Source organism: Fulvia fulva, chromosome 9 (assembly GCF_020509005.1).
Source record: "Fulvia fulva chromosome 9, complete sequence".
NCBI classification, from domain to species: Eukaryota; Fungi; Ascomycota; class Dothideomycetes; order Mycosphaerellales; family Mycosphaerellaceae; genus Fulvia; species Fulvia fulva.
In genome coordinates, this window is record NC_063020.1 from 2490007 (window position 1) to 2516211 (window position 26205).

Here is a 26205-nt window from a genome sequence, read left to right on the forward strand (position 1 = left end):
TAGGGTAGTAGAATAAACTATAAGGGCGCGCGTACTATAGAGTCCGAATAAGAGAGTTGTTGTTCTACGAAGCTACGAAAGAGGAGCGCGAGGCGCGGCGAAGTTATAAAGCAAAGCCAAGCCGCGCTAACCCGATGCGGTCGGTCCGCGGCTCACCCGGGCCGACGTAGCTACAGTGAGGGGTCGCGGGCTGCCCTTAGATTCATACTCGCTAAGGTTCTTACAAGGCACAGTGCGGTAGGTCACGTGACCCTAAGACTTGAAAGTTGACCAATCAGAGCGGGCGCCAAGGCTAGTTAAGGGCTGGTAATAGAGCTCCACTCCCTCCTCGCTGACGCCACTACCTACGCTCGAGTGTTCGTAAGCTCACACGTCGCTACGGTGGATGGCTAGCGCTCGTCGGTCGTTACGCTTAATAAGCGCTTTGTCATTGCCTAATATACTGTTTTGTTTAAAACGCCGCGGTTTAACGCGACGATCGAGGAAGCCGAGTGCACTAGGTGTTTATGCTAGCGTTCTAGAACTAAAGTTTGCAAGCACGGATCACACCCCACATTTCCCGGCGCGTCTTCTTGGAGCACGCGATCTTTACGAGTCGAAGTGTCGAACTGAATGTCAGCCAGCGTGCTTCTGTCCGTCCGAATTGTCGGGATCATGTCCGTCGAGGAGAAGGAGAATGTGGTCGATCTCACAGTGTTGCGAGCAGAGATCAAGAAGTGGGAGAATGACTTCAAGATCGCGCATGGCAGGAAGGCCGGACGCGCAGACATCAAAGGCGACGCGATCATAGAGGCAAAGTACAAACAGTTCAACGTCCTGACAGGCCGAAAGAAAGAGAAGCCCACAGCACCATTACCACCCCCTCAGACTACTCCCCGGAAGACTACACGCCATCCGGAGACGAATCGCACCCTCAGCGAAAGACCTAAGCCTGTCGCGACACCACGAAAGACGCCTTCAAAGGCAAAGCCGAACGAACTACGACCTCCAGTACTATCACCTGTGCAGGAGATCGAAGCAACGCCGGCATACATTCGAGCAGCACTGGGGCCTACACCACAGAGAGATGGACAAGTCCTTGGCATATTTGACACTGTCGAGGAAGACACGCCAGTGAAGCATGCCGGGAATGCTACATCGGGTTTGGACACGATCATATCTGGCACTCCGAGCAGAGCAGCACCTTCCTCGACAGAGCACCCGGTTTCCCGAACGCCGCAGTCTGTGGGCAAGCGACACTTTCTGGACGCATTTGCCGGCACACCTCTTAAGCGTAAACGAGACGATGAGACCGGCACGTCAAGCGCACTGAAGCGCAAATTCGCGACGCCGTCGTTCCTACGACGAAGCTTTCCATTGGCATCTATCGACGAAGAGACAGCGGAAGCTCCCAAGCAACCGCCCTTCAAGAAGCGAGGACTTGTCCGGAGTCTGAGCAGTATCATTCAAGGCCTCAAGAAGCAGGAAGAGGAGCGCATGGACGATGATTGGGATATACTTCAAGAGATTGAGGAGGAAGAGGAAGGAGACGAATCAAAGAAAGCGCCTCCAAAGGTTCTGGTGCCGGAGAGCCAGGGCGTGGACATGCCTCTTGGGCCAGATCAAGGCGTTGAGTCGAGCGACGAGTCTTCGGGTCCGGATGAAGAAGCGAAGGCACGAAAGCCATGGAAGAAGAAGGGTCTCAAGAGACAGACGAGACGCACCAACATGAAGCCTGTTCTGCACAAGGCAAAGAAGGCAGATGAGGTCGCAGAACATCCAGAAAGCGAGAGTGAGCTCGTTGCAGAAACCCAGCTGCGAGATGCACCAGGAGATGGCGAAGATGGCAGTGATGCAGATTCAGCAGAAGGAGAAGGCAAGACCAAAGCGAAGAAGAAGCAAGCATCAAAGAAGACAGAGGCTGCAACAGACAGCAAAGCGAAACGAAAGGTCAAACCAGAAGCACACGCGAATTACCGAGCGCTGAAGATCAAGAGTAAGAACTCGAAGGGCAAGGGTGGAGGAAGGAGGTTCGGCCGACGGTAGACATTGATCACCCTATTGCTCACTGCTGCATGTCCGACGAGCAGTATAACATATCACTCACAACGTACACATTCATGTTTTCGACAGGATCGCAACGTGTCGCTCCGTCTGAGTCCTGTCTTCCTTCACAACTAGCTGGAGCGTGAACCCCGCTGGCCATGCAGCTCTAGCGTGTTTGGCTCTTACCTCTTGCTGTCCTACTCGCCTACTACAGACGGGTGGCCCTACTCGCTCGCGGCGGAGACGAGATCTCTCGCGGCAATGCGGAGCAATGCGAGTACATAGCCGTCGGTGCCACACGATGCTGCGGGGTCATGCCTTGGTGCAACTGGACCACGGTAGTCAAGTGAAGGAAAACGAGAAGCTGACCCTAAGACAGACACCCACCCTCGCTCGCTCTCACCACGATCTTCTTGCCTCCTTGATAACAATTCGATATCACTGCAGACATGGGCAACATACCGCAAGAACAGAGAGCAGCCGTCCGGCACGGCGAAGGTGGCGATGCCACTGCGCCCGTGAAAAGCGTTCCTGTACCGCAGGAGCCAGGTCCAGGCCAGATTCTCGTCAAGATCAATTGGAGTGGTCTTTGTGCAAGTGACAAGAGCCTTCTTCATGACGAGTGGGCCAGCTTTGGTATCAAGATGAGTGTGTCCTCTCCACATTCCACTCTGAGATCCGAATCCGAACTGCACTGACAGCTCTACAGTGGAACAAACCAACGGCATCGCCGGCCACGAAGGCGCTGGGGAAGTCGTGGCAGTGGCACCTGACGTTGCCGACATCTGGAAAGTCGGCGATCGTGCTGGCGTCAAATGGGTGGTCTCAATTTGCCGCAACTGTGAGTTCTGCACGAACGGCACAGACGAGCTGCACTGTCCGAAACAGCTCAATTCGGGATTCTCTACACCTGGCACATTCCAGGAGTACTGCTTGACTGATGGACGTTATGCCACGAGGATCCCGCAAGGTGTGCTTGACGAGGAAGCTGGACCCATCATGTGTGGCGGCGTCACGGCCTACACTGCTTGCAAGCGCAGTGCCGTGAAGCCTGGGCAGTGGCTCGTTGTCCTTGGTGCCGGTGGCGGGCTCGGTCACTTCGGTGTCCAGTACGGCAAGGCAATGGGTATGAGAGTCATTGCCGTCGATGGTGGCGAGGAGAAAGGCAAGCTATGCAAGGACCTGGGAGCTGAGGAGTACATCGACTTCACTCAAGTCGAAAACATTCCAGCGGAAGTCCTGAAGCTCACGACATACGGTGCTCATGGAGCCATTGTCTTCGCTGCAGCTGCGGCAAGCTACAAGGTTGCTCCAGAACTCCTTCGTCCTGGTGGCACTGTCGTTGCAGTCGGTCTCCCAGTGGATACAAGTGTAATCTGTGGAGCTCCGCCAGTTGCGCTGGCAATGAAGAGGTTGAACATCGTTGGTAGTGTCACTGGCACGCTCAAGGTAAGTCCACGGTAGACCGTCCACCGTGGTACACGAGCTAACATCGTCTGCAGGACGTCGAAGAGGCTCTTGACTTTTGTGCTCGTGATCTGGTACACCCAATACTAACGAAGGGTTCTCTTGACGATATCGACAAGTTCTGTAGGTTGATGAAAGAGGGTAAGCTGCCAGGACGTGCAGTCTTGAAAGTAGCGGCTTAGTGTGTTTCACCATCAAGGTTGATGACTCTTGCATGTGACAGCACCGCAGTTATCCAGCACTCTCTTGCATAACAACGCTTCGGAGGCTCGTGTTCGAATCTGTCCCGGTCATATCACACTGTGCACGTGGCTGGGAGATATATTGGTCAAATCAACTCCTTTGCGCCGACCAAACTCTATTCATCACGGCAGTCTAACGTTATCCGCATAGCCCACAACCCCGCGTGAAGAGGCAAACAGCGCTTCTCGGTGTGCTTTTCGCGTTCCATCTCTCCGCTTACGTTCCCGCATAAATCGAGCCTTTCCGTCTTCCCCTCGCAACCATGTCTATCCGCTCAGGCAAACCTTCATCTTCCTCCCCCAAACACCCTCCTTCCACGCGCTCCATCCCCAGGATCCCCAAGGCGCCTCCCAGAAATATCTACGAGGATGAAGACCGTGCCCGAGCCGCGACGTTAGAAGTATCGCAACTGACCGCGCTGACGGCCCTGGTCAGCAATACCTGCCCGTTCTTCAGGTTTAGCTTCATTGTCGTCAGTAGCAAGACGCTTATGATCACTGAGGTGGTCGATCCGACGTCGAAATGGCACACTACTACGATGAAGAGCTCAAGAGACCAGAAACGTTCAACTTTGCAACGCATGTCGTTGACTACTGGGCCAAGGCCCCGCACGATACAGGAGCTTCCCTAGCCATGCACTGGATCTCGCAGGATCGCAAACATGAACGAAAGCTGGGATTTGACCATTTCAGCCGCCAGAGTCATAGACTGGCCGTGCTCTTCACTGAGAAGTTGGGCGTGAAGAAAGGCGAGAAAATGCTGATCATTATGCCTCGGCTACCAGAGTGGCAAGTCTCCCAAAAGTGCGATTACTCAATACAATGCTGATGTGTCTCCAGGTGGGAAATAGCTACGGCAGGTGTTCGAGCTGGTATCGTCATCTGCCCTGCAACAACACTCCTCGTCGACAAGGACATCGAGTACCGAGTAAACGCCTCTGGAGCATCAGTTTTCCTGGGCGACAAGGTGGCGGTGCAGAAGCTACTCAAGGTGAAGAGTAAATGTCCCTCCATCAAGCACATCTTTCAGCTCGATGGCCAGGCACCGCAAGGAGTGGTGTTGTTGAGTGAAGCGTTGAAGGCGATTCCCGCTGATGCTAGGTACACTGGACCACAGCCGGCCATCAAGGATCCATCGGTGTTATACTTCACGTCAGGTACGACAGGCCCGCCGAAAATGGTCGTCCATAACCAGATATCCTATCCGCTGGCCCATACCATAACTTCGAAGCACTTCCATCGCCTACAGCCAGGCGACCTCAACTGGGTCCTCACAGAGCAGGGCTGGGCAAAGGCCGGCTGGGCGTTTTTTGGTACCTGGAACTGTGGTGCAGGTCTCTTCATCCACGATGATAGACAGGCGTTCAATGGGCGGAACACCCTAGACATGCTGCACGACTACCCAATCACCACATTCTGTGCCCCGCCGACTGCGTACAGACAGCTGGTACTTGATGACATGAGGAAGCACATAAGCCACAATCCTCCAAAAGCACTGAAGCATTGCACTGGAGCTGGAGAGCCTTTGAACCCAGAGGTGATTCGCTTGTGGAAAGAGGCAACCGGTCTCGAGATCTGTGATGGCTACGGCCAGAGCGAGACTATGCTCGTCTGTGGCAACTTCAAGGGCAACGAGATCAGGCCTGGGTCGATGGGCAAGCCGTCTCCAGGCGTACCTTTGCACGTCGTCGACGAAGATGGCAAAGAATCGAAAGATGACGACGAAGGCGACATTGCTCTCCTCGTCGATCTCACCGAAAAGAGCAACTTCTTCGGTTTCTTTGATGGCTACCTCGACACGGAGGGTAATTTGGACCGTAAGCTGAAATCTTCGACTCAAGAAGGCGAAGCATGGTACTTAACCGGCGATCGAGCAACGCGCGACAAGGACGGCTACTTCTGGTTCGTTGGTCGCTCTGATGATGTGATCAACTCCTCCGGATACAGAATCGGGCCCTTCGAGGTGGAGTCGACCTTAAAGCTGCATCCTACTGTGGTGGAGAGCGCGGTCGTCTCATCTCCCGACAAGTCTCGTGGCGAGGTCGTGAAAGCCTTCATCGTCTTGACAGACGCTGGACGCAAGAAGGATGAGACCCAGCTAGTGAAGGAACTACAGGACTTTTGCAAAGAGCATGCAGCACCATACAAGTATCCCAGGAAGATTCGGTTTGTGGATGCGACGTTCCTGCCGAAGACAATTAGCGGGAAGATCCAGAGGAAGAAGTTGAAGCAGATGGAGTGGTCGAAGGATGGGCAGGCGAAGCTGTAGATAATCGTACAGAGAGATGCATGTAATGATGGAATGCGAAACATGTGAAGTGAGAAAATATCTCAAGGTTCGAAGTCGATATGTAACAATATAATGGTAAGATAAAACAGCCATCCCGTTCCATGTCGAGCATATCGAGCCTATAAAGCCTGTCAACCATATCAATATAGACATCCCAAACGCCCTGCGACCGCTTGCTCGCTCTCCTTTGCATTGAAGACATTATGCGCAACGTTGACTTATATGATGCCGACGTTTGGAATTTCGCGCTTGACGACGCCGGTCGGTGTGGCGACTGGTGGGTTGGAGGTGGTGACTGCTGATGGGGTGAAGACACCGTTGTTGACGAGCCATGCAGCGGCGTTGAACTCGGAGTAGAGTTCCTTGACACGGAAGCCGTAGGAGTTCTCGGTGTCTGGGACGGTCTTGACCACGGCGAGACCGACGACGGGCTAGGTTTATGTCAGTATATCGCGTCAAGTGGCAGTGAAGATGTGTGACACTTACAATGTCGTTGGACCACGATGCTTGTCCGTTGGCGGAGTTCAGTGTCTGCCATCTGGTAGTGGTGGTGTCGCAGCCAGCCCAGACGTTGAGAGTGTCGAAAGGAATCTGTGGTTGCGAGCCCTGAGCAGCCATGAACTCTGCTCGGCTGCCGAAGGAGACTTCATTGACCACGAATGGGTAGTCGTTACCCCTGTTGCGGATGATGTTGACGGCCGAGGTCCAGTCGACGAAGTCCTCAGTCAGAGCCTCGAGGGCGAACTCGTCAGAGTACTCCTGAATGAGAGTGCGGAAGATGTCAGAGGCTTGCTGTGCCTGCTCCTCGTTCAGGCACCAAGTGCCCTCGGCGACAGGACATGTCCAGTCACCTGGCGCTGGAGAGGTGCCGTTGTCTGGGATTGTTGGAGGCACTGGTGAGGTTTCGTTGCCTGGGACTTCTGGAGTGGATAGCTCGCCGTTTGTTGGTGGTGTAGTCTGCTTGCCCTTGCCCCAGCCGCCATACGACTTGCCATTGTAGACGTTCTTGCCCTTCGGCTGCCAGTGGCTGTTGCCCTCCCAAGGAGCCGCAAGTGCCGTGGTGGCAAGTGTCGCAGAAGCGAGAGCAACGCTGGCGAAGCGCATCCTGTCGGTATTGAGAAGGTTGTGATTGGATGGACAAAGTTTGACTGCTTGAAGAGGTTCCGAGGGCAAGTGAAGGAACTGTCGTGCAATGTAACGATCGAATGTAGGAAAAACTGAGAGGAAATCGGCTGCTTATTGCAGATGTGCTTGTGTGGATGGTCCAAGCAAATACTGGCCGGACAACTCACCATTAATGTATTGTTGTCGACCTCATTCCACGCGACTGCTCCCCTGCTGCAAATAGATGGCCAAAAGCAGGAATTCCAAGAAGCTGACTTGCTGAGGATACTGTCATGCTGCGACCCGTAATAGCAGGTACAATTCTCCGATGCACAAAGCCCACAAGGGCCGTCTGGGCAAACATCCTAGCCGACATGCAGTACGAACGCAAGGATGAGGTCGCAGCTGGGAGCACGACTTGCATTCAGCCATGTTAGTCGCTCTTGGCCTGCCTATAGCCGGTGGATGGCTGCCATCCCAGGCGTGGCTGCTGAACCTCAGAGCATGGCCAGCACATGCGTAGTAGGACGGAATGTTGGTGTCATAGGCGCCCCGCGTGATGATTGCTAATAAGATCGGATCTCCAATTCTGCGGCCCGGCGTGGTCGTGGAGGCGGAGCGAAGACAGCGAAGCGTTCTAAGGAGACAGAGGTGGATGCGCCGCGACCTTGGCAGTGAGCTGCCAAGCTATATCCCAATAATAGGGCCCACATTTGGACAATGGGCGTAACAGCCACAACTGCACTTTCGCTCCAACTGTCTCAACGGTACGACAGTCATCCTTGAGCGGCTTCGCTGGCGTCGAGGATGGTGCCCATAGTAACGGTCAGATGTGATGTCGTGACCTGGTCTGCCGTCCGACAGGAATGCATAACGTAGTTGTGAAACGAGCACAGCAGCTGCGAACCACAGGTACGGCTCCAGCGTAGATACCGGTTCTGGCCACTGTCAACCTCTTTTCAGTTCGGCGCGATGCTGCTTGCCGTCAGAGACCAGCATGCTGCTGGTGCCGAGCAGATGATAGCAGCATGGATGCAAGCACAGCAGCGGGTCTTGTGGCGCACATGTGCTTCGCTTAAGACCGCAGACGATGTGCATCCCTCTCTGCGTTGCTGCAGAACCGTTGTCATGTGGCTGCTGCGAGCCAAGAGCTTTGCCCATAACGCACGTTGCTTGAGTGCTGCATGTCGGAGATGACAGGTTCTGCGCAGATCTGGCGAGGCTGTCGTAGCTCTGGGGGTGGAAGGTTGTGTCCTCGGTCGTGAGTCCACACAATTCATGCTATACAAGACGGCTGCAACGTTACACCCGCTCGACCACCGATGCGTCTCACGTCGCGACATGATCCGTGACGGCGACACAAACCACATCTAGCTCGCCACCAAGATTCCATTGTCTCGAGACCCGAAGAGCGATATCGTGAAGGCTTCCTCTCCTGCTTCTCCTTACCTGGCATGTCGGAACGCTGATACCAAGAGCCCACTACCGTCTGCTCGAGGTATCACCAAATTTCGCTTCTGCTTCCAGCCGCTGTATACAAATAGTGACACCTTGGCACCACGACAATGGCCCAGAGCCTTCTCTGAAGTCTGCCCTATGCGGAAACAACCAAAGCGCGGCTGCGGTGCAGCTTACGGTCTATCGGTAGCCTATGAGCGGCTATCGAGGCTTAAGAACTGCATGTTCTGCTGACCACCCTGGTAGGCAGTGTGTAAGACATGCTTATGTGGCTGCGGCAATCCCGATAGACTAGGGCTTGTGCCGTGCGCATGGATCTTTGTCCATACAACGCGTGCCAGCGACCTCACTTGATCTTGCGAGAGGTTACGAACTTGCGAGTTGCTGCTAAGTCGGCTGACGGCATGAAGAAATGAGCGCCCAGTCCTCGTCTAGTATCGAACAGCAACAGACGCTGGCCATCGTTTCGCTTCGGTGCGGATCAATGAAGATCTCCAGCTTCGCTTTCAAGGTCGATGATGAGCTGGCAATGCGCACACAAATTCGTTGCGCACACAAATTCGTTGCGCGACCATCGCCTCTCTGGGAGCAAAGATTCTCGCAAGAAGGCTTTGTGCACGTTCGCAGCTGTGGGCAGGACATGGCGTGCGGCGTTTCGTGGCTTGTCAGGATGCATGGCCCAGGAATACAGCTACGGCAGGACTCTTGAGCTTGGCGTGCGTTGCCTCGAGGCTTGCAACTACTCTCGCGAATATCAAGGTTCAAGGACGATGGTTATACGGCACTGCACATGTGATCAAGGAATGCTATCTACACAACTGGGAGTGCGCTGCAAGAAGCTGACTTCATGAGCAAGGCGGTCTATCATCTTACGGGACAAGCTGCGCACCCCTCTTAGTTTTTTGACCGCCGGTCCAGCCTCGGTCCAGTCCTCACGTCGTGCCCCAGCTATCGATGCAACTTCAGCTCTACATCAGCCTCGCTGACGAAAGTGCCCTGCATCGCCCCCGCGCCTGTCATCGCCTCCAAATCCTCGGTGGTCACTTCAGCCTTCGTCTTGGGCCATGCCGCTCTCCAGCTACCCCGCGCACTGATGCTGACAGATCGTCCGTCAGTCGGCATCCAAGACTCATTGAGCTCGAATTCCTGCTCAACATTTCCCTTGGCTCGAATCTCAATGATATCCTCACGAGATGGAGGCAGCTTCCTAATAATCTTGATGCCAGGCCCCTGCACTATCTTTCCGCTTGCAGCGTCAACCATCCTCAGAGTCCCTGTTCTGAAGCAAGATATGTCCAATGGCGTGTCCCATCTCAGCAGCGTCATAACCTGGCTTGGATGATTATTTTCAACGATGACTCTGATGGCGCCTGACTGCCCATCAGGTCTTCGTTCAAGCCGTACCCGTAGATTGTCGGTTGTCGGGTGGGTTGCCATCTCAGCAAGGTCTGGTCGTTCTCTTCCCAGTAATTCGATGCAAGCAGGAAGCAGGTAATAGATGGTCGCGACTCCGAAGAAGATGTCAACGGCTAAAGACGTCCGATGCGTCAACATCTGCTTTGTAATGTTGCTGCGACGCTCTGGCGCAGACTGGCGCCAGGGATGCTCACTGCAGTTGTAGGCGACTTTGCGATTGTTACTTCATGCTCCTACTGATGGCCTGGTCAATCTCTCAGTAGCAGACGTCTGCACTAGAATAAGCGACAGTGTTTGCTACCAGCTCTGGGCGCTTCACGGCCAACGCCATTCGCCTGTAGCTGTAACTTCCAAGCCTTGGCGGACATCCTGAAACCCTTACAGCGGCCATACCCGCAGAAGCCCTGGCCAGCGAAAGGTACAAGATATGCATATCGGGAGGTCGAACGCATCGTTTCATCCCTTCTACTTGCCACATGCGATACTCGTGGCTGCAGACCACAGATATCCATTTACCCGCGGAGGCTGAAAAGTGGTCACCCTAATGAGCTTGAAACTCAGTATCTGACCAATCGTAACTCAGGAACAATATTTGTTCCTGTCACTAGCCCTCAGCATGAGGATGGAACACTGCGATGACGCTCAAGCATGTTGAGATTAAAGACGTCGCTGGCGCTTTCGACCACACCCGATCTCGACTACGCCTTTGCCGACAGGAGAGCGTTCCGACCTGGCAAGCCACATGCTTCAAGTACAGCGGCTACTATTGGCAGCAGTAGCAAGTCATGACATGTCGAGAGCATGCCCTCAAGTCTCCGGTTGGTCGACTTGGCCTGGACGCTTCACGTGAAACGAATCCAGTACCACAGAGAGACGATCATGCCGCATCCCCAGACGGTGTTTGCTAGACTGCCCAAGCGACACAGACACTTCCGCTGTCACCAAAGATGGTTTCAAGGTCTTTCAACAAAGCCGGACTGTCTCTATGATGACTCTAGGTACTGACGAGACTGGCACCGCCGCTGAATGCTGTGATGTTGAAATACAGGTCGAAGAGCACCGCTATCCTCCACGATGCTCGCCCACAGACTGCCTGACCAAGATCTCGAACACTTCGACCTCCCTTACCGCCCTGCCAAGGTAGACAAAGAATTTGCATTGCTTGTTCCGTTGCCAAGGAACCACGCTGCCGCAGATGTATTCTCTGTACCGTGCCGACTTCTAGATCTTCCATTGTTTGGAGCGCCTTCCGACGGAGTCCTTACCACGAGTAGCAAACTGTGATCACTGCCCGCGGTCTCTCTGACAGTAGACGCTCGGCAAGCCATCTATCGTGAGGCGACTGGATAAGTCGTCTGAGGCCCAGAGCTTTTCGACGTCTGTATAAAGGTAGGTGGTACGCATATCGTACCTCTGCTCTATCATCGCTTGCTTCGTCTGTCTTTCAATTTGCGTTTCGTCCCATCACTCCTTCACAACGAGTTGTAGCTGGTCTCCTCGTCCACCTTCGTTTCTGACAACGATGCATTCTTCGATCTTCTCCGTCGCTGCTTGGGCAGCTTGTGTTGCGGGGTCTGCCATCGACCTCACCAAGCGAGACACGCCTCTGCAGGTGACGCTGTCGCCCATCAGCGATAGCAACAGTCGAGTCAAGGCGACCGTAACGAACACGGCCGAACGTGGCTACAACCTATTCTACAAAGGTTCCTTCCTCGACAGCAGCTCACCAGTCGACAAGTTCGTCGTGTCAGGGTACGTACATCGAACCTTGCGACATCTGGATCTCATCTAACATCCTTCCCAGTTCAACCCAGCGAGCCTCATTCAACGGTGTCTTGCTCCGCATGGCCACCACAGGCACGCTTTCAGCTACCAACTTCGTCCCAATCGAAGCCCAGCAGTCCATCGAGACCAAAATCGACATTGCCGAGCTCTATGATGTTGAGACAACAGACTCTTACATCGTTCGTGCTACCGGAGCCATGCCATACGCAGACCTCAACAGCACCACCTTGACCGGCGACTCTGTAGCTTTCTCTTCCAACATCCTCACGCTAGACATCGATGGTGACGTGGCGAAAGCTACGCCCTACGCCATCGATACTCATACCCTCACTCTCGATAGAAGGACCGATCTAGACACTACTGGGTGCTCCCAGTCGAACGCAAACGCCATCGCCGCCGCACTTCATAACTGCGCTGTTCTCGCCACGGCCGCCGCAGAGGCCGCAACTAACGGCTCCAGCACCAAGTTCCGCGAGTACTTCAAGACTACCAGCGCATCAGCGCGTCGAACCGTATCGCAACGCTTTCTCGCCGTTGCAGCAGACTGCGCCTCTTCCTCTGGTGGTGTCACCACAACCTCGTGCAGCGACACTTACGGCTATTGTGAAGAGGGTGTATTGGCTTACACACTGCCCCGGTATAATCATATCGCTTACTGTCCGATCTTTTACTCGTACCTGGAGCCTGTTAGTGAGCAGTGTCATGATCAGGACCAGGCTACGACTGTGCTGCATGAGGAGACGCATGCGGAGGGCGTTATGAGTCCAGGGACGGAGGACTTTGCGTATGGGTACAGTGCGCAGAAGCAGCTGAGTGCGGAGGAGGCGGTGTTGAACGCGGATAGTTATGCTATGTTTGCAAATGCAGTGTATGTGGGATGTTAGAATTGAGGAGATGAAGGTGAAGAGGTAGCGTGGGACTGGATGTCGTTCTTCTGCCATTCTTGTACATGTGTATGTACTGTAGATAGGGTAATCCTATTCTGTCTGCTAGACGTTTTGGCCTGGCGTGTTCATTCTGTGCCTCTGTTCTGCGGCATAGCCCTGCCGGTGGCATTCCTCCTGATGACTGTCAGCTGCAATGGTCGAATTTTCGGTTACCTGACGTAGCTTACCTCACGCCTAGACGTAGTTCTGCTCGTCTTCCTCAGCCAAGCATCCCTGGTTGATGTTTGCGGGATCAAGGTGCGCCCTTGAGATGTAGCAGTCCTGCCAGCTCACAACCTTTCCGTCCTTACTTCCATGCCTTAGCGGATCCACTTTCATGAAGTCCGCCGTCAGCTCGACGATCTTCTCCCTGGACAACATCATGCCATCGGTCGGCAGCTTCTTCACAATCGCCGCCAGCATGTCGATACCGGCCATGAGGTTCTGGAAGCTCTGGTCTTGCTTGAGGTCGTATTGGTCTGGCTTGATGAGGAAGGCGTCACGAGCGGCGGTCATGAGGCTCATCTTGTGCAGTAGTGGGACTACAGAACCGTGCAACTCATTCATCAGGCCGGCGGTGTTCGCGTTCGTCTCACTCATCTCGCGCAGGAGGTTGTCAAGGGTGATGTAATTCTCCAAGCCGCCGTTCACGAGTCTGGCGTACATTATGGTGTGATACAACAGCTGCATGGCGAACATTGGTGAGGCCATCTTGGAGCTTTGTGGTGGTGTCGGTGACGGTTGTGTATGGTGGTGACTGTGAGAGAAAAAATGGTTAGCGAGGAAGGTGTATGCCTCAAGCAGAAGGTGCGCTACACGTACTCCCAGCACTCGATCTTGTCGTCGCCAATGAAGGAGTTCTTATATTGCGCGAGGCCGTCAGAGGCGTCCATCTCGTGTTGGCTATTGGCTTGGTCACAACTCACCAGGCGAAAGTGAAGTTGAAGGGCTTAACTTGTGCTTGCTGCTTGGAGCACGGTTTCCATCATCCTTGCAAGCGCACAATTTGACCAATCAGGTTCATCCTAGCCGTTGAGAGTGCTGGTCGCGGCTTTCACTTCGCTTGCATGTGAAAGCCATCTTACTGCACTTCCAGCGTATTGCACATCACCACACCCAACGCTATTGACTACAGCACCAGCGGGCATCAGTAGCGTCTAATGAGCGCATGCGCCTCGCCGGGGACTTCATGGCTCCCGCAAGCGGAGTAGACCACCGCCGGACCTTCAGTATATGCTTCCAACGGCTTTAAGCAAAGCTGTGGCTCTGGTGGCAGTGACAGCGCCTCGTCTCTACAATCGAGGCAATATTACCTGGACTGAAGTCGCATCCTCATCAGCTTCGTCCTGCATGAAGAACCGCACTCACGGTGCTATCTGACGCCTCGCGTCGTCGTTCATCTCGTCAAATCATTCTTCATTGGAGGCGACAGTCAACTCGCATCTCGAGATTTGAGGCACGGTCTTTGTAGTATGACATTTTAATTATCGTAGGGCATCATCGCTTGAGCTGGGCAAATCGCTTTTGGAGCTCATCGACATCAGGAATCTTGCCGCCTGGACCGTTATCTGCCTTCTTCGCTCCATTTGTATCTTTGGGCTTCGGAGCCGCTACCTTCTTCGATAGTGTGCCATCTGGCGTTCCTGGCAAGTTCACCTTCGGCCGCACGTTATCGGTCCTCGGCGAAGGTGGGACAACAGAGACTGGACTTTTCGGTCCTATGTCCCTCGGAGGTGTTGCTTTGCTCAACTCGTCTGCTTCCAACGGCGCCTCCAAAGCTGGCACTTTCTGTCCACCCGAGGGATTGTCATCATCGTCGTCCTCTTCATCCTCTTCCTGCGCCGCAGCTGCCTCAGCCGCTCTCCTCGCTTTCATGCCCGGCGGGTAGTCCACGCCGTATGCATCCGCAATAGTCTCAAGATATGCCTCTACCAGCTCTTTCTTCGGCGGCTTCACCGCAAGCCTGCTCGTCACTCTCTCCGGCACTTTCCCATCAGTGTTCTCCACAGCCTGCAACGTGAACTCCTTCCCATATTTTTCTGCAAAAAGCTGCCGCACTATGCTCAGCTCCTTCACACCCTCTATCTTCGGCGCAGAGTAGATGATACTCTTCACAGCCTCTTCTAGCCCCTCGTCGCATTCTTTTGCCTCCAGCAGTCCGGCTCGTGCTGTGAGCAGCTCGCAGTATAGTTCGATGATTTCGAGGAGTTCTGTATTCAGATCGGATCGGATGATGTTCTCGACTCGTATGCGTGCGCTCTCTATCTTGCCTTGTTCAAGCAGCTGCGCCATCTCTCGTCGTTGTTGCTTTGCTACTGCTGCATCTTTCTGCTGCACCATACGTAGCCGCGCGATACTGAGCTTGAGCTGCACTTTGAGCTTGTTAACGAGCGACGATGCAGGCGCCATGATTGCTGTACTGTGGTCTTCAGCTGTAGTGTCGGCAGGGATTGGAGAGTGTAGTGCGTGAATGTAGAGATTGATCTTCCTATGCTAGGTTGAGGTCCAGAAGTGCCACGCGGGCCCCGCGATCTGCACGATCCACTTCATCCCTGTCGTTGCCTTCTTCACTGACATCTTGTACCCCATAAGATCACAACAACGTCAAGATGCTATCGAAAAGCAATAGCAGCGCGACTGTATCCATCAGCACTATGGTATCTTTCGCCATACTCCCTGCGTACGTCCACGTGACGGCCATCATGCCGTACGCAGGATTCAGGGACTCTCACAAGTTAAGACACCAGCCAGTGTGAAGCGTGTCCCTGCGCAGGAAGCATTCGTGTCAAAAGACTACAAGATCTGCGGAGAGCTCGCCAGAAAAAGACACAGGGACACGAAACACAGCAAGGCCCAGACCGAGCCTTCAGCTGGGCATCAAAGGTTGAAAACCTAGCAAGACGCTCGTCCGCCCAGGTTTTCCCAGGAGCATTCACTCACCTCGAGGTGCCACCCTCTGAGAGTTGCCTGGCTAATATATCGATTCAGTCAAAGGGGGTCACATAGATCGTGATCTGCCACCTCAACTGAACGCTGACCCTTTGCTCATCTTCCAGGAGGACATGCATGATAGCAAACTCGTCCAAAGCTCTCCAGAGCTTTGCGTCAAACGTCGTCACGTTTCCTCTTTGTACTTGAGATTTCATAGCGTCGGGTCTATTCATTGCTGTGGACACCATGATCTCCGCCCCAAGCAACGGGACACACATATGGACCGCTCCTGCCGGCATTCTTTCATGGTCAGCGAAGCCCGCATTCGTCAAACGAGACTGCTCTCATTAGTGATCATCTAGGATGTCGCAGTCTTCATCGATTGTGCCGCATCTCGAGGCGGGGCCAGCATGCGTAAACAGCATATGCTTGTGTTGCGCCTGCGAGGACAGGCTGAGCCATTGCGTCTCACGCTAAATATCCTTTACGAATACGAACTAAGAACTTGACATGTATCGGTCGAACATCAACATTGGTGCCACGATAGTCATGTTGCGTATTCCGCATCACAAAATATCGTCGAAAGGCCGAAGCTGCCACGCAAGTCAAAGGCTTGGCATAGTGGACGCCTTAGCAAGCAGAAGGGTTGCTCAGCGTTCGCTTACGAGGCTTGACATAGTTCTACTTAAAGACGGTGCAACCAGACATCCTCACTACAGGCTCCAGCTCAACAGCACTACATTCACAATATGACGACACAGATTCTCCTCTTCGATCAGTCTCGAAGCGCAAGTCAGTCAAAAGCACTAGATTCTGACCTTCGCACTTCCCTAATTCTAACACGCTCCAGGCCACCTCCTCTCCCGAATCCTCAGCAAACAGGCCAAGCTCCAACTCCTCTATAGCCCTCTCAACTCCCGAGGCAAACAAGTCCAATGGCTCATGAGCTCCACCTGGGCCGAAGGGATGTCCCCCACCGACCTCACCGCCTTCAACGAGGAAATCGAAAAGAGTCTGAAGGTCTACGATGAAGCTTTCCAGAAAGCCCAAGCCGACAACAAAATTCTCCTCCTCCATGACCACCCCTTCAGCGCAGCCGAATCACAGCGCGTCCTGGGGTTGATTAAAGATAAAGTTGACCCGGGGAATAGTGATCTCTTCGCACCACAGCTTCTGGAAATACTCTTGAAGAAGGGAACAACTCCCATCTTAACGATCCGGGATCCACGCCTTGCTGTCCCTTCTGCCTTCCGCGTCCTGGGGGAGTTCGGACTGCCGCATGGTAGCGGGCGTCCAAACTTCTTCGTGAGTACTTCGACGCTCTGGACACGATGGCTGTACAATTCCTTCACATCACACGGGATTCAGCCCGTCGTAGTCGATGGAGATGATATCATGGCAGGCGGCGAAGCTTTCACGAGGCTGTTGGCTGAACGCCTTGACTTGGACCCGGAGGCGATGTTGTTAAGTTGGGAAGCGCCATACGATCATGTGCTGAATAGTGGGCATTTAAGCAAGGAGGAGTACGAAGGGTTGCATCCGATGTATTATAAGTCGCAGAGCGTACTTATTGAGAGCAGTAAGCCAGATGCGGGGAGGGCGGCGAGGAATGTCGATCTCAAGAAAGAGGAACAAAGCTGGGAGGCTGATTTTGAGGAGGAGGATGCAAAGCTTATGAGAGAGGCTGTTGAGAGGGCTATGCCGCAATATCAGTGGTTGTGGGAGAGAAGGTTGAAGCGAAGTGACATGCAGTACTAAATATTATGATTATGTCCTCTATGTGAGCATTACGAAAAGCGCTCCGCTGTATGATGTCTGCAAGTGCCAACTGAGGTTTCTGTCGCTCTCTTGCTGCCAATCGGTTGCGCTGCTTGTGGCACAAGCTCGCTAGTATTCACCATCTTCTCATCGCCGTGCCACGTTGCTGATGCGCGGTTGTTGCCTTGGTTGATCCAGGGCCTCTAGTAGCAGATGTAACTCTGGAAGAAATCGTTGTATCGTCCTGCTGCGGGCTTCTTGCTGAGATCGCCTTCTCCCGGGAACGCTATGTCTTTGAGGTATTCGCCGCTGCAATTCTTCGTCCTGTTGCTTGTCATCAGTAAGATTCGTGCAGTAATAGCATTGTGCCAGACAGAACGTACTCGAACAAAGTGCAGCCAGAAGCTCCGTGGTCCATGCCGTCGTCAGGTCCAACCGAGCTGATCTTCTTGAGTAATCCATCTGGCAGCGTGTCTGCACACATTAGCATTGTATGGAGAATGTACCACGACGGTCTGGCGCTTACAGCAGACTCCAGGGCTCTCAAGAAGGTGTTCGCATTTGCCTTTCCAGTTTGCATCATCGCAGACGTACAAGCCTATCGTGGATGGCACCAGGGCCGCTCGTTCCGCGAGTTGGAGGCGGGTATCTTGCTTTGGGAGAGCATTTGTGGTGCTGAGTAGCGCTGTGGCAATGGCGAGGGATTGCGTGAAGGTGTACATCGTGTTTGGAGGTGTGCTGGACTGATCGTGGTTGAACGATGACAGCGATGCAGTTGCGTTGTAGTTATCTCGTTCTTGTTACTCTCAGGACCCCTTGCGGAATGTATGCAGGTACATGCGCTAAACGAGCTGGTGTTACAGGATGTTGTGCAACGTACACAATGCGATGCCTCGCGTGCCTCGGTGACCGCGTGGCGTCAACGCGAACTTCGTGAAAGATGTAGGAAGTAGTACACGGAACGCGTTTTTCCTTTTGTTGACGGTGTTCGATGTGAACCCCAATGCGTTCTCGAGGTGGCGTCCAGTGTCAAGTGCTACCAAGTCGAAACACTGTACTTCAGCGCCGCTAGATCGTGCTCGGCTGGAGTGTTTGAAGGCGAAGAAGTAGAAAGAAGTGATGTACGTGTTGCAGAAGGGATGAAGACACAAGAAGCTGGAGATGCATGTGCAATTTGAGCCTAAATGGGAAGGGAGGGATGCACTTGACTCAGTGGAAGTGTATTCCTGCTATAAAGTAAGTCCACCGTCTAATATAAGATTCTGACCCGTAACTGATTGATTCAGCACGAGACCTCTAAGTGAGTTGGCGACATCCTAGATCTTCGTGTTAGCAACCTGAAACAGATACCAGTGGATTGTGCACAACATACTTCTACCGTCGCAAGCCGCTTCAGTTTCGTGTTATTCGTCGCGGCTTCTATCTTGGCCTTCGGAAATTTCATACCCCATTCGGTCAACATGAGGCCTGGCGATACCGAATTGACACGGATCTTTGGAGCTGCGATGACAGCTAGACCTTTCGTCAAGTGGATAGCTGCAGCCTTGGTGACAGAATATGGCAGTGACGATCCGCTTGGCTTGACGCCTGCAATGCTGGCGGTGGTAATGAATGCACCCTCGGTCTTCTCAAGTTCAGGCTTCGCAGCATGCATCAACCAGAGATGCGCCTTCACATTGTAGAGAAAGCATTTGTCCCAGTCTTCCTCGATCATGCCTTCCTCGAGGTTGGCGAAGTTGGTGATACGAGTCCAGCCAGCATTTGATACGACCACATCGAGTCGTCCGAACTTGGCCACTGTCTGCTCTACCAGCTTCTGCAGGGATGGTCGATCGCCCACATCTGCTTGGAAGGTCTCAAATCGTGGCAATTCTGTCGAGTTGGTCGTGTTCGGGATCTGCTCCAGCTCACCGAGCAGCGCCTTGGCTCGATCCTGGTTGTTGGCATAGTTGATGGCCTGTCCAGCTATCATTGAGCTGCTAGCCAATGGTAGATGAATACTGTATGCCAGCTTACCAGTCGAAAGTCAGGTGCTAGCACTCGCGCTATCTGTGCTCCAAGGCCGGCGGTGCCTGCAGTGATTAGTGCCACCTTTTGAGCTGCCATGGTCGATGATGAGGAAGTGGGAAGGTCGGTGCGAGATGGCAAGACGTGGAGGCTCTACCTGTATCGAGATGGAGGCCGGCCTCTAATCACGGAATGCCCCGCTATGGAGCATTCCACCACCGGGCTTCTTCCGCTGTCAGTCAGTTAGTCTCTGTAGGTAGGGAGCGGTCTTCCTCTTCACAATGAGGAGGAACGCTGCCATTGGACACGATCAGCACATGTGATTGACATTGATGAGTGAATGAAGACGGGAGCAGCAGAGATGGCCGATGAGTGCTCAGACCACCATGTCTCAACGTCACGCGTCACTCTCGTGTTACCTTGTCACGTCCGCTGATCACCCCGGGTCTTCTTAGCACACTGATTGATCCTCTATCGACAATCGATTGACGTGGCAGATACTAAAAACATCATCGAAAACATGCCGCCCAAGAAGTCTCGCAAGCGCGCCGCCGAAGAGGACTACGAGAGCGACGGAGGTTTCATCGAGGACGCGCCAAAGAGCAAGAAGAGCAAGGCCACATCGCAGGTTGTGAACCTCGAAAAGCAGCAAGACGATGACGGCAACGACTACTGGCAGGTACGTGTCATGCGAAGAGCAAGCACGACGGACTTTTGATGCTAAACATTGGCAGATCTCAGGCAAGCGCCGTCTTGTGGTCAGCGAATTCAAAGGCAACACGATGATCAATATCCGCGAATACTACGAGAAGGACGGCAAGGCACTTCCAGGCAAGGTAAGTCATGTTCACGCGACCTGAACTTTTGACCGCTTACTCATGTACCTCAGCAAGGAGTCTCGCTCAACATCCACCAATACAAAGCCTTCGTTGAGCTCCTACCTCAAATCGAATCGTCTCTAGGTGCGAAGGGCATCGAGGTCCCTCGTCCTCAGTATGGCGGGGACTCGAGTGCCAAATCTGTCGAAGTGGAGGACGACGACGCGGCGAAAGTGAACGTCAATGATGAGGAAGAGGCTGAGGAAGAGCCGGTGAAGCCATCCAAGAGTAAGCTTGACAAGTTCAAGCTGAAGCCGAATCACGAAGCCACGAGTGACGAGGATGATGGTTAAGGAGCATACATGTCATCATCGCGGTCTGGACGAAACTCCCAGGCGTGTGACAATCGAGCGAGGAAATGGCTGAGTATATCCATACATGAGGACACATAAAGCCCAACCGCATTCAAGCAAACGATGGCAGGCATCAAGGAATCTCTCGACTTGAATGCAATTATTGCTTACTGGATCTGCTCCCTCCTTCGCGAGAACGCATGCCGTACCGATTTACCGGCTTCGAAGGATCGAAATGTTCCAATCGCTCGGACTTGTCGTTATCTCCGGCCCCGCTGAAAATCTGGAGTCCCATGGGGAAACAAAGACGACTTCCTTCAAGGATGACGATGACCCACATATATGGGCAGGTCCTCCTATACCGCTTAGCTGGATGTGGCAGGTACGCTCATGATGATGGTCTCATGTGCTCGCTACCAAAGTTCTGCTCCTCGTGCTGTGCACACGTCGTAGGCCTGGAACGCCACCAAGCGGGGTGCTGTCCGTTCGCTCGCGTGCTTGCGAGACCTTCGTTACGGATTGCACATCGTTCCTTCCTTACTTTCTGCAGCGCCATCCGCGGAGCTGAATAGCCTGAAAACTGAGCCGTGATCAAGCTCTGCGACGCTATGCCACTGCCAGGAACCGAAGCTTAGCAATCTTGTGCACATTCGCGCAGTCTTGAAGAAGCCCGATCGTTCCAACAGCGAACAGCATCCGCCCAAGAGACGCTCCTCAATGCTCCTCAGTGCTCGCAACTGTCGGCCGATGGGTTTGTCTGGTCACCCCATCGAGCTTTGTTCTCCAGAAGGATGCTTCCCGCGCATGTGCGTGCCGGTCAATCCGACGTTGTAGCTACAGTGATCGCTAAGCTGTGGAAGTGGGTATTGACGGACGGCTGCCACTTCGAATCTAGTAGGTGCCACGGCTCTGATTGTTCTTCCAGCACTTGCTCATCTTCCGCCGTGTCCTGTCTTTCATAACGTGGCCGAGAGCCATTCACTCGTTGCGCTTTCTTTCGATACCCTCTTGACCCTCTCAGACTACCTCGAACCTCCTCTTAAATCTGTCGTCATGGGAGACGTCACCCACATGGAGCGCGTAAGCAGACCACTCCCTTTCCATCCTTGTACGTCCGGCCAGCTGATCAACCATCCCAGCTCCACACAAACGATCTCGAGATTGGTGCAACAGAAGCCATCCAAAAACACTTCGCCCGCCACGTCGTTGCGACTAAATCTGTCTCCCAACGCAAACTCAACTTCGAACATTCCCGTCCTCGATGGCTCCGCGAATGCATGGCTGAGGCCACCGGCGTCTTCTTTCACGTCTTCCCCGGCATTGCCGCAGTGACGGCTTTCACGATCAACAAGGAAGACGCCGCATTTGGATTCTTGTTCCAGGTGGGCTGGGCCTTTGCGTTAGGAATCGCGTTTGCGATTATCACGTGTGCATCGACGAGTGATGGGCATTTCAATCCGGCTGTTACGATTTGTTTTGCGGTCTGGCAGGTGAGTCGGTGGGCATGGAGTCCTATCGAATGAGTGAATGCTGATGTTAGTGAAGGGGTTTCCATGGAAGAAGGTGCCCTGCTACATCTTCAGCCAGATCTTCGGCGCGTTCATGGCTGGACTTCTGCTTATGGGCTTGTATCATGAACAGCTCGAAGCTTATGCTGAGGGTTTGAGAGCGACTGGTGTTACGAGCATGGTTTTTAATGGGGGTCCCGCGTCCGTGCTATGCTCATTTCCAGCCGAGACGCAGCACAATCCGGGGTATTTGTTCTTGATTGAGTTCTTCGTGGATAGTTATATTGTAAGTTAACATGGACCTTGAGGATGCGTAGAGAGAGCAATGGTTGATATGAGAACTTGCTAGGGAATCATCATCTGGGCGACTCTCGATCCTGCTAACCCTTTCGTAAGTGCATCCCAGGCCACCGTAGATCTGACGCACACTGACCAGATCTCACAGATCTCACCCTCGGGCGCTCCCTTCGTCATCGGTCTCGCCTACGCCACCATGGTCTGGGGCTTCGCAGACATCACCATCAGCACCAATCTCGCCCGTGACCTAGGCACCCGGATCGTCGCGGCCATCTTTTACGGCGGCGAAGCTTTCTCGTACCACAACTACTCCTGGATTGCGATACTAGTGAACATCCCAGCGACGCTTTTCGCCACCGGTTTACTACGAGTTCTTGATGAGGGACAGTCTTCAGAAGATAAGCAAGGGGGCGGCTCTGCATGAAGATGGAGAGGAGGGACTGGCGCTGCATCTGACGAAGAGCGGGATTGGTATGGAGAGGGGAATGACCAATGCTACGATTAATGCAAAGTTGGCGGAGGTATGAGGTGATGTGAAGGTGTCGTCAGCATGTTTAGTGAACATTCATACTACAACTTGGCGGGATTATGGATGACTGATCATCTTCACATATATATCGATGACAGTTGCTGATATAGAACTTACAGACTACGCTAGACATCATGACACTTCCCAGCAAATTGATGTTCCTTGCCAGTGGCCTGGCACCACTTACCAGCAGCGAAAATGACGCCGAATGCCCGATCGATCGAATTGCAGTTAGAGATCCAGTGCGAACAACATGCGGTCACGTCTACTGCGCCGACTGCTTGCTTCGCTGGTTCGAAGTGAGCAACGCTTGTCCCCTCTGTCGGAGAGAGCTCTTCAGCACGTCGGACACTGTCACAGGCTGGGGTCAGTACGACGACCCGGAAAGTACCAAGTCAGCATGGACTTGGCTGTGGGATGCGTACATTGGGATCTCTGCTTAGGGCATCATATCATTCAGTCTCGCACGGTAATCGCTGGTGAAAAGAGTCTTGAGTGCTCCGCAAAAGCCATTCACCTTCCCAAAAGAGTACCGGGCATCAGGAAAGCATCCATTGCTCTCGACAGTGGTTGTCAAAATGCAGTCCACATCAGCATACCAGCGAGACATCATGGTGCCCTGGCTTGAGGCCAAGGTGGCCGTCCTGGTTTACCCTGAAGAAGAAATTCCTGGTTTCTGGTCTACAAATTCCCGACACCAGCAGACCCAACGAGGATTGTCCCGTAGACCAATAACTAGCTCGAAGGCTGTACCAAAGCCGTGCTGCCACGTCTCTTGTCGGAAATGTCTGCTAAACTGACTACGGAAACATACTATCTGTCCATTATGTCGAAGACCGTTGTTGAAGAGGTGTGGAATATTGCCACGGTAGTGGACTTGGACTACCTGTTCATTATAGCCCAGAACCACTTGGCAGAAGATTAAGATCTACAACGCAACGGCCGATATTCGGGAGGGTGGTGGGTCACATGGAAGGGAAGACGATATGTTGGAGGCAAAGAACGCCTTACATTCGCCACGCCTACACACTTCATACCATGCTGCGCTAGCATTGAGCATACTCCCAACTGTGAAACGGCTCTTACAAGAATGATACTTCCGCCAACACAAAGCAGGAATCTAAAAGTCGCGGCCGGTGCCACTGGAAGGGCAAACTTGAACGCAGATCATATGAACCACACGTATGCCGTTCGCCAACAAGACCACATTTTTGAGCGCCGGCCTCACATCTCTCAGGAACAGCAATGCCAACGAAGATTGCGCTATCGATCAACAACCAGCCCGAAGGCCTGTGCGAACACCTTGTAACCATGTCTTCTGCCGCGAGTGCTTGATGAAGTGGCTGGAGAAGCATAACACCTGCCCTTTGTGCCGAACGGAGCTGTTTCAGGTCGTGAGTCGTAGTCCTGCTCTCCACGAGGATTCCTATAATGATGCCCCGATCAGCACCTGGGAGGCGATGGGTTTGAGCTACCCTGGGGTATGGCCAGGGTGATGTGAAGGCCAGATCTGGCGAGGACAATTTTGGCGTTAGCAAATGCAGACATGAAGAGCCTACGCTCTATACATGAAGCAGATGAACATCTATCACTTTCATACTTGAGCTCTATATCCTCGCCTTCAGATCCCACCCAGCAAGACTCCACCTCGTCGCAATTAACAGCGCCCCTCCAACAAAGAACGATGTCCCCGCCCACACATTAGCATAAGTATAGCTCCCTCCATGTTGCTGTATCAACGCACCAGCCAACGGCGGCCCCGTCAAGCTCGAAAAGCTCACGATCGTAAACGCCATGCCCATCCTCACGCCCGCTTTCTTCAGATTCCCGTCCCGACTCGTACTCCCAATGATCGCCGGCCACAACGCCTGAACCACCGCACTTCCAGATCCGTAGATAGCTGCGAAAGCAAAGAGTGCCCCGGTAGAGTGAATCCCGATCCAACCAAACATCATGATGCCGCAAAGGAAAGCAAAGGGGATCATAACATTAAGAGATCCGAAACGATCCGCGATCCAATTTGGCAAGAGCCGAAAGACGAATCCCGTGCAGACGATTGTGAGGAGCAGGTTGATGGATTGTTGATAGCTGACTCCCAACACATTGCGGCCGTAGGAGCCTACGTAGAAAAATGCAAAGTATAGACCCCAGAATGTGAAGAACATAGCTATGCAGTAGAGGGCATAAGGCAATTCCTTGAAAGACTCCCAGTCTACGATCGCGCCACTCTTTCGGGGTGGGAGGCGAGTACGGTAGAGGGAGATGGTGATGATGTTGAAGACGAGCATGATGAAGCCTATAATCCGGATCGTCCAGGGGAAGCCAAGGGTGGGGAGGCATTGCTGTACGATGGTGGGAAAGACTACGCCGCCTGTACATGATCCTAAGGCAGTGAAACCCATCACGAAAGCACGCTTCTTGACGAAGTAAGTCGAGACCAGTGCCATCGCCGGACAAAATTGCAGCCCATTCGCGATGCCTAGACATACTGCCTGCGAGAGGAAGAGCTGCCACAATTTCGTCGACTCCGCCATGGTGAAGATCCCGACGATCTGGAACACTGCGCCGGCAATGTAGACATGTTTGAAGAGACCTGCATCTGTCGCGCGACCAGTGAAGGTTCCTATTCCGAAGAGAAGGAATATTTGCATAGACCCTATCCAGGAGATTGTGCTAGGTGCTATGCCGAGAGTCGTTTCGTAGTACGTTTGATACACGCCGAAAGACGTCGTGAAGCCGAAAGTCGTAAAGATGGTTAGATGAGCGCAGAAGACTTGAGTCCATGCTGTTATGCCTCCCTCGGGTGGAGGTCCTGGGTCCTGCCATGATGATGCGGCGGATCGCCGACTTATGGTCCTCGACAATGTGGTCGTGAGAGTGTTCGTAGGCTTTTCGGCCTTGGCAGTGGTGTGGTCTTCTTCTGCTTCTTCTATTGTGTGCTCGATGTCATCGTCTCGTGTGTTCGGCCATGCATTCATATTCGCCCCATCGTGATGAAGGTGCTTCTCGGCATCATGTTTGCTCTCATGAGACTCAGATGTATTCATTCTCGCTGCCAAGCGCTAGAATGCTGTCAATAGAAGTACAGCCGATGTTGCAGAGACGGCGCTTCAGACAGACAGCATGTAAAGTGAAAGGAAGGAAACATGACCAACCAGGTACTTTGTCACCTACCATGTCTGCGAGACCGCTGTCCATCTTGACCGCTTGTAGCGCAGGTTGCTGCATACCAAACTGTTCATCCTCGGCGAATGAAAACTCCTCCTTCGGGTGGGGTGGACTCCTCATCCA

General features: G+C 53.3%; 13 protein-coding genes across 13 annotated transcripts; 7 read left to right on the forward strand and 6 right to left on the reverse strand.

The window, feature by feature from the left end:
* Positions 1 to 612: 612 nt before the first annotated feature.
* Positions 613 to 2025, forward strand: CLAFUR5_09359 (DNA replication regulator SLD2; the record flags this gene model as incomplete). Its single annotated transcript, XM_047908507.1, has 1 exon — positions 613 to 2025. One exon carries the CDS (start codon positions 613 to 615, stop codon positions 2023 to 2025), a length of 1413 nt encoding a protein of 470 aa, XP_047766488.1.
* Positions 2026 to 2474: 449 nt separating this feature from the next.
* On the forward strand, positions 2475 to 3674 carry CLAFUR5_09360 (Alcohol dehydrogenase 5; the record flags this gene model as incomplete). Its single annotated transcript, XM_047908508.1, has 3 exons — positions 2475 to 2673; positions 2735 to 3474; positions 3528 to 3674. The coding sequence occupies 3 exons, from the start codon at positions 2475 to 2477 to the stop codon at positions 3672 to 3674; spliced, it is 1086 nt and encodes a 361-aa protein (XP_047765847.1).
* Positions 3675 to 4257: 583 nt separating this feature from the next.
* CLAFUR5_09361 (Acyl-coenzyme A synthetase ACSM3, mitochondrial) lies at positions 4258 to 6003 on the forward strand (the record flags this gene model as incomplete). Its single annotated transcript, XM_047908509.1, has 2 exons — positions 4258 to 4523; positions 4575 to 6003. The coding sequence occupies 2 exons, from the start codon at positions 4258 to 4260 to the stop codon at positions 6001 to 6003; spliced, it is 1695 nt and encodes a 564-aa protein (XP_047765848.1).
* A 239-nt stretch (positions 6004 to 6242) lies between these two features.
* Positions 6243 to 7128, reverse strand: CLAFUR5_09362 (uncharacterized protein; the record flags this gene model as incomplete). Its single annotated transcript, XM_047908510.1, has 2 exons — positions 6243 to 6455; positions 6511 to 7128. 2 exons carry the CDS (start codon positions 7126 to 7128, stop codon positions 6243 to 6245), a joined length of 831 nt encoding a protein of 276 aa, XP_047765849.1.
* Positions 7129 to 9534: 2406 nt separating this feature from the next.
* CLAFUR5_09363 (uncharacterized protein) lies at positions 9535 to 10023 on the reverse strand (the record flags this gene model as incomplete). The annotated part of the gene is made up of 1 exon (XM_047908511.1): positions 9535 to 10023. The coding sequence occupies one exon, from the start codon at positions 10021 to 10023 to the stop codon at positions 9535 to 9537; it is 489 nt and encodes a 162-aa protein (XP_047765850.1).
* Positions 10024 to 11524: 1501 nt separating this feature from the next.
* Positions 11525 to 12671, forward strand: CLAFUR5_09364 (Neutral protease 2; the record flags this gene model as incomplete). Its single annotated transcript, XM_047908512.1, has 2 exons — positions 11525 to 11754; positions 11807 to 12671. 2 exons carry the CDS (start codon positions 11525 to 11527, stop codon positions 12669 to 12671), a joined length of 1095 nt encoding a protein of 364 aa, XP_047765843.1.
* A 237-nt stretch (positions 12672 to 12908) lies between these two features.
* Positions 12909 to 13606, reverse strand: CLAFUR5_09365 (uncharacterized protein; the record flags this gene model as incomplete). The annotated part of the gene is made up of 2 exons (XM_047908513.1): positions 12909 to 13470; positions 13536 to 13606. 2 exons carry the CDS (start codon positions 13604 to 13606, stop codon positions 12909 to 12911), a joined length of 633 nt encoding a protein of 210 aa, XP_047765844.1.
* Positions 13607 to 14210: 604 nt separating this feature from the next.
* CLAFUR5_09366 (uncharacterized protein) lies at positions 14211 to 15122 on the reverse strand (the record flags this gene model as incomplete). The annotated part of the gene is made up of 1 exon (XM_047908514.1): positions 14211 to 15122. The coding sequence occupies one exon, from the start codon at positions 15120 to 15122 to the stop codon at positions 14211 to 14213; it is 912 nt and encodes a 303-aa protein (XP_047765845.1).
* A 1271-nt stretch (positions 15123 to 16393) lies between these two features.
* CLAFUR5_09367 (uncharacterized protein) lies at positions 16394 to 17402 on the forward strand (the record flags this gene model as incomplete). Its single annotated transcript, XM_047908515.1, has 2 exons — positions 16394 to 16436; positions 16495 to 17402. 2 exons carry the CDS (start codon positions 16394 to 16396, stop codon positions 17400 to 17402), a joined length of 951 nt encoding a protein of 316 aa, XP_047765846.1.
* A 203-nt stretch (positions 17403 to 17605) lies between these two features.
* CLAFUR5_09368 (Granaticin polyketide synthase putative ketoacyl reductase 2) lies at positions 17606 to 19508 on the reverse strand (the record flags this gene model as incomplete). The annotated part of the gene is made up of 7 exons (XM_047908516.1): positions 17606 to 17726; positions 17786 to 17876; positions 17929 to 18192; positions 18283 to 18582; positions 18670 to 18718; positions 18775 to 19359; positions 19419 to 19508. 7 exons carry the CDS (start codon positions 19506 to 19508, stop codon positions 17606 to 17608), a joined length of 1500 nt encoding a protein of 499 aa, XP_047765851.1.
* Positions 19509 to 19929: 421 nt separating this feature from the next.
* Positions 19930 to 20580, forward strand: CLAFUR5_09369 (Putative RNA polymerase II transcriptional coactivator; the record flags this gene model as incomplete). The annotated part of the gene is made up of 3 exons (XM_047908517.1): positions 19930 to 20088; positions 20144 to 20245; positions 20299 to 20580. 3 exons carry the CDS (start codon positions 19930 to 19932, stop codon positions 20578 to 20580), a joined length of 543 nt encoding a protein of 180 aa, XP_047765852.1.
* Positions 20581 to 21633: 1053 nt separating this feature from the next.
* Positions 21634 to 22809, forward strand: CLAFUR5_09370 (Aquaporin-3; the record flags this gene model as incomplete). The annotated part of the gene is made up of 5 exons (XM_047908518.1): positions 21634 to 21660; positions 21720 to 22070; positions 22126 to 22374; positions 22438 to 22479; positions 22534 to 22809. The coding sequence occupies 5 exons, from the start codon at positions 21634 to 21636 to the stop codon at positions 22807 to 22809; spliced, it is 945 nt and encodes a 314-aa protein (XP_047766296.1).
* A 1712-nt stretch (positions 22810 to 24521) lies between these two features.
* CLAFUR5_09371 (MFS-type transporter) lies at positions 24522 to 25961 on the reverse strand (the record flags this gene model as incomplete). The annotated part of the gene is made up of 1 exon (XM_047908519.1): positions 24522 to 25961. The coding sequence occupies one exon, from the start codon at positions 25959 to 25961 to the stop codon at positions 24522 to 24524; it is 1440 nt and encodes a 479-aa protein (XP_047766753.1).
* Positions 25962 to 26205: the final 244 nt, after the last annotated feature.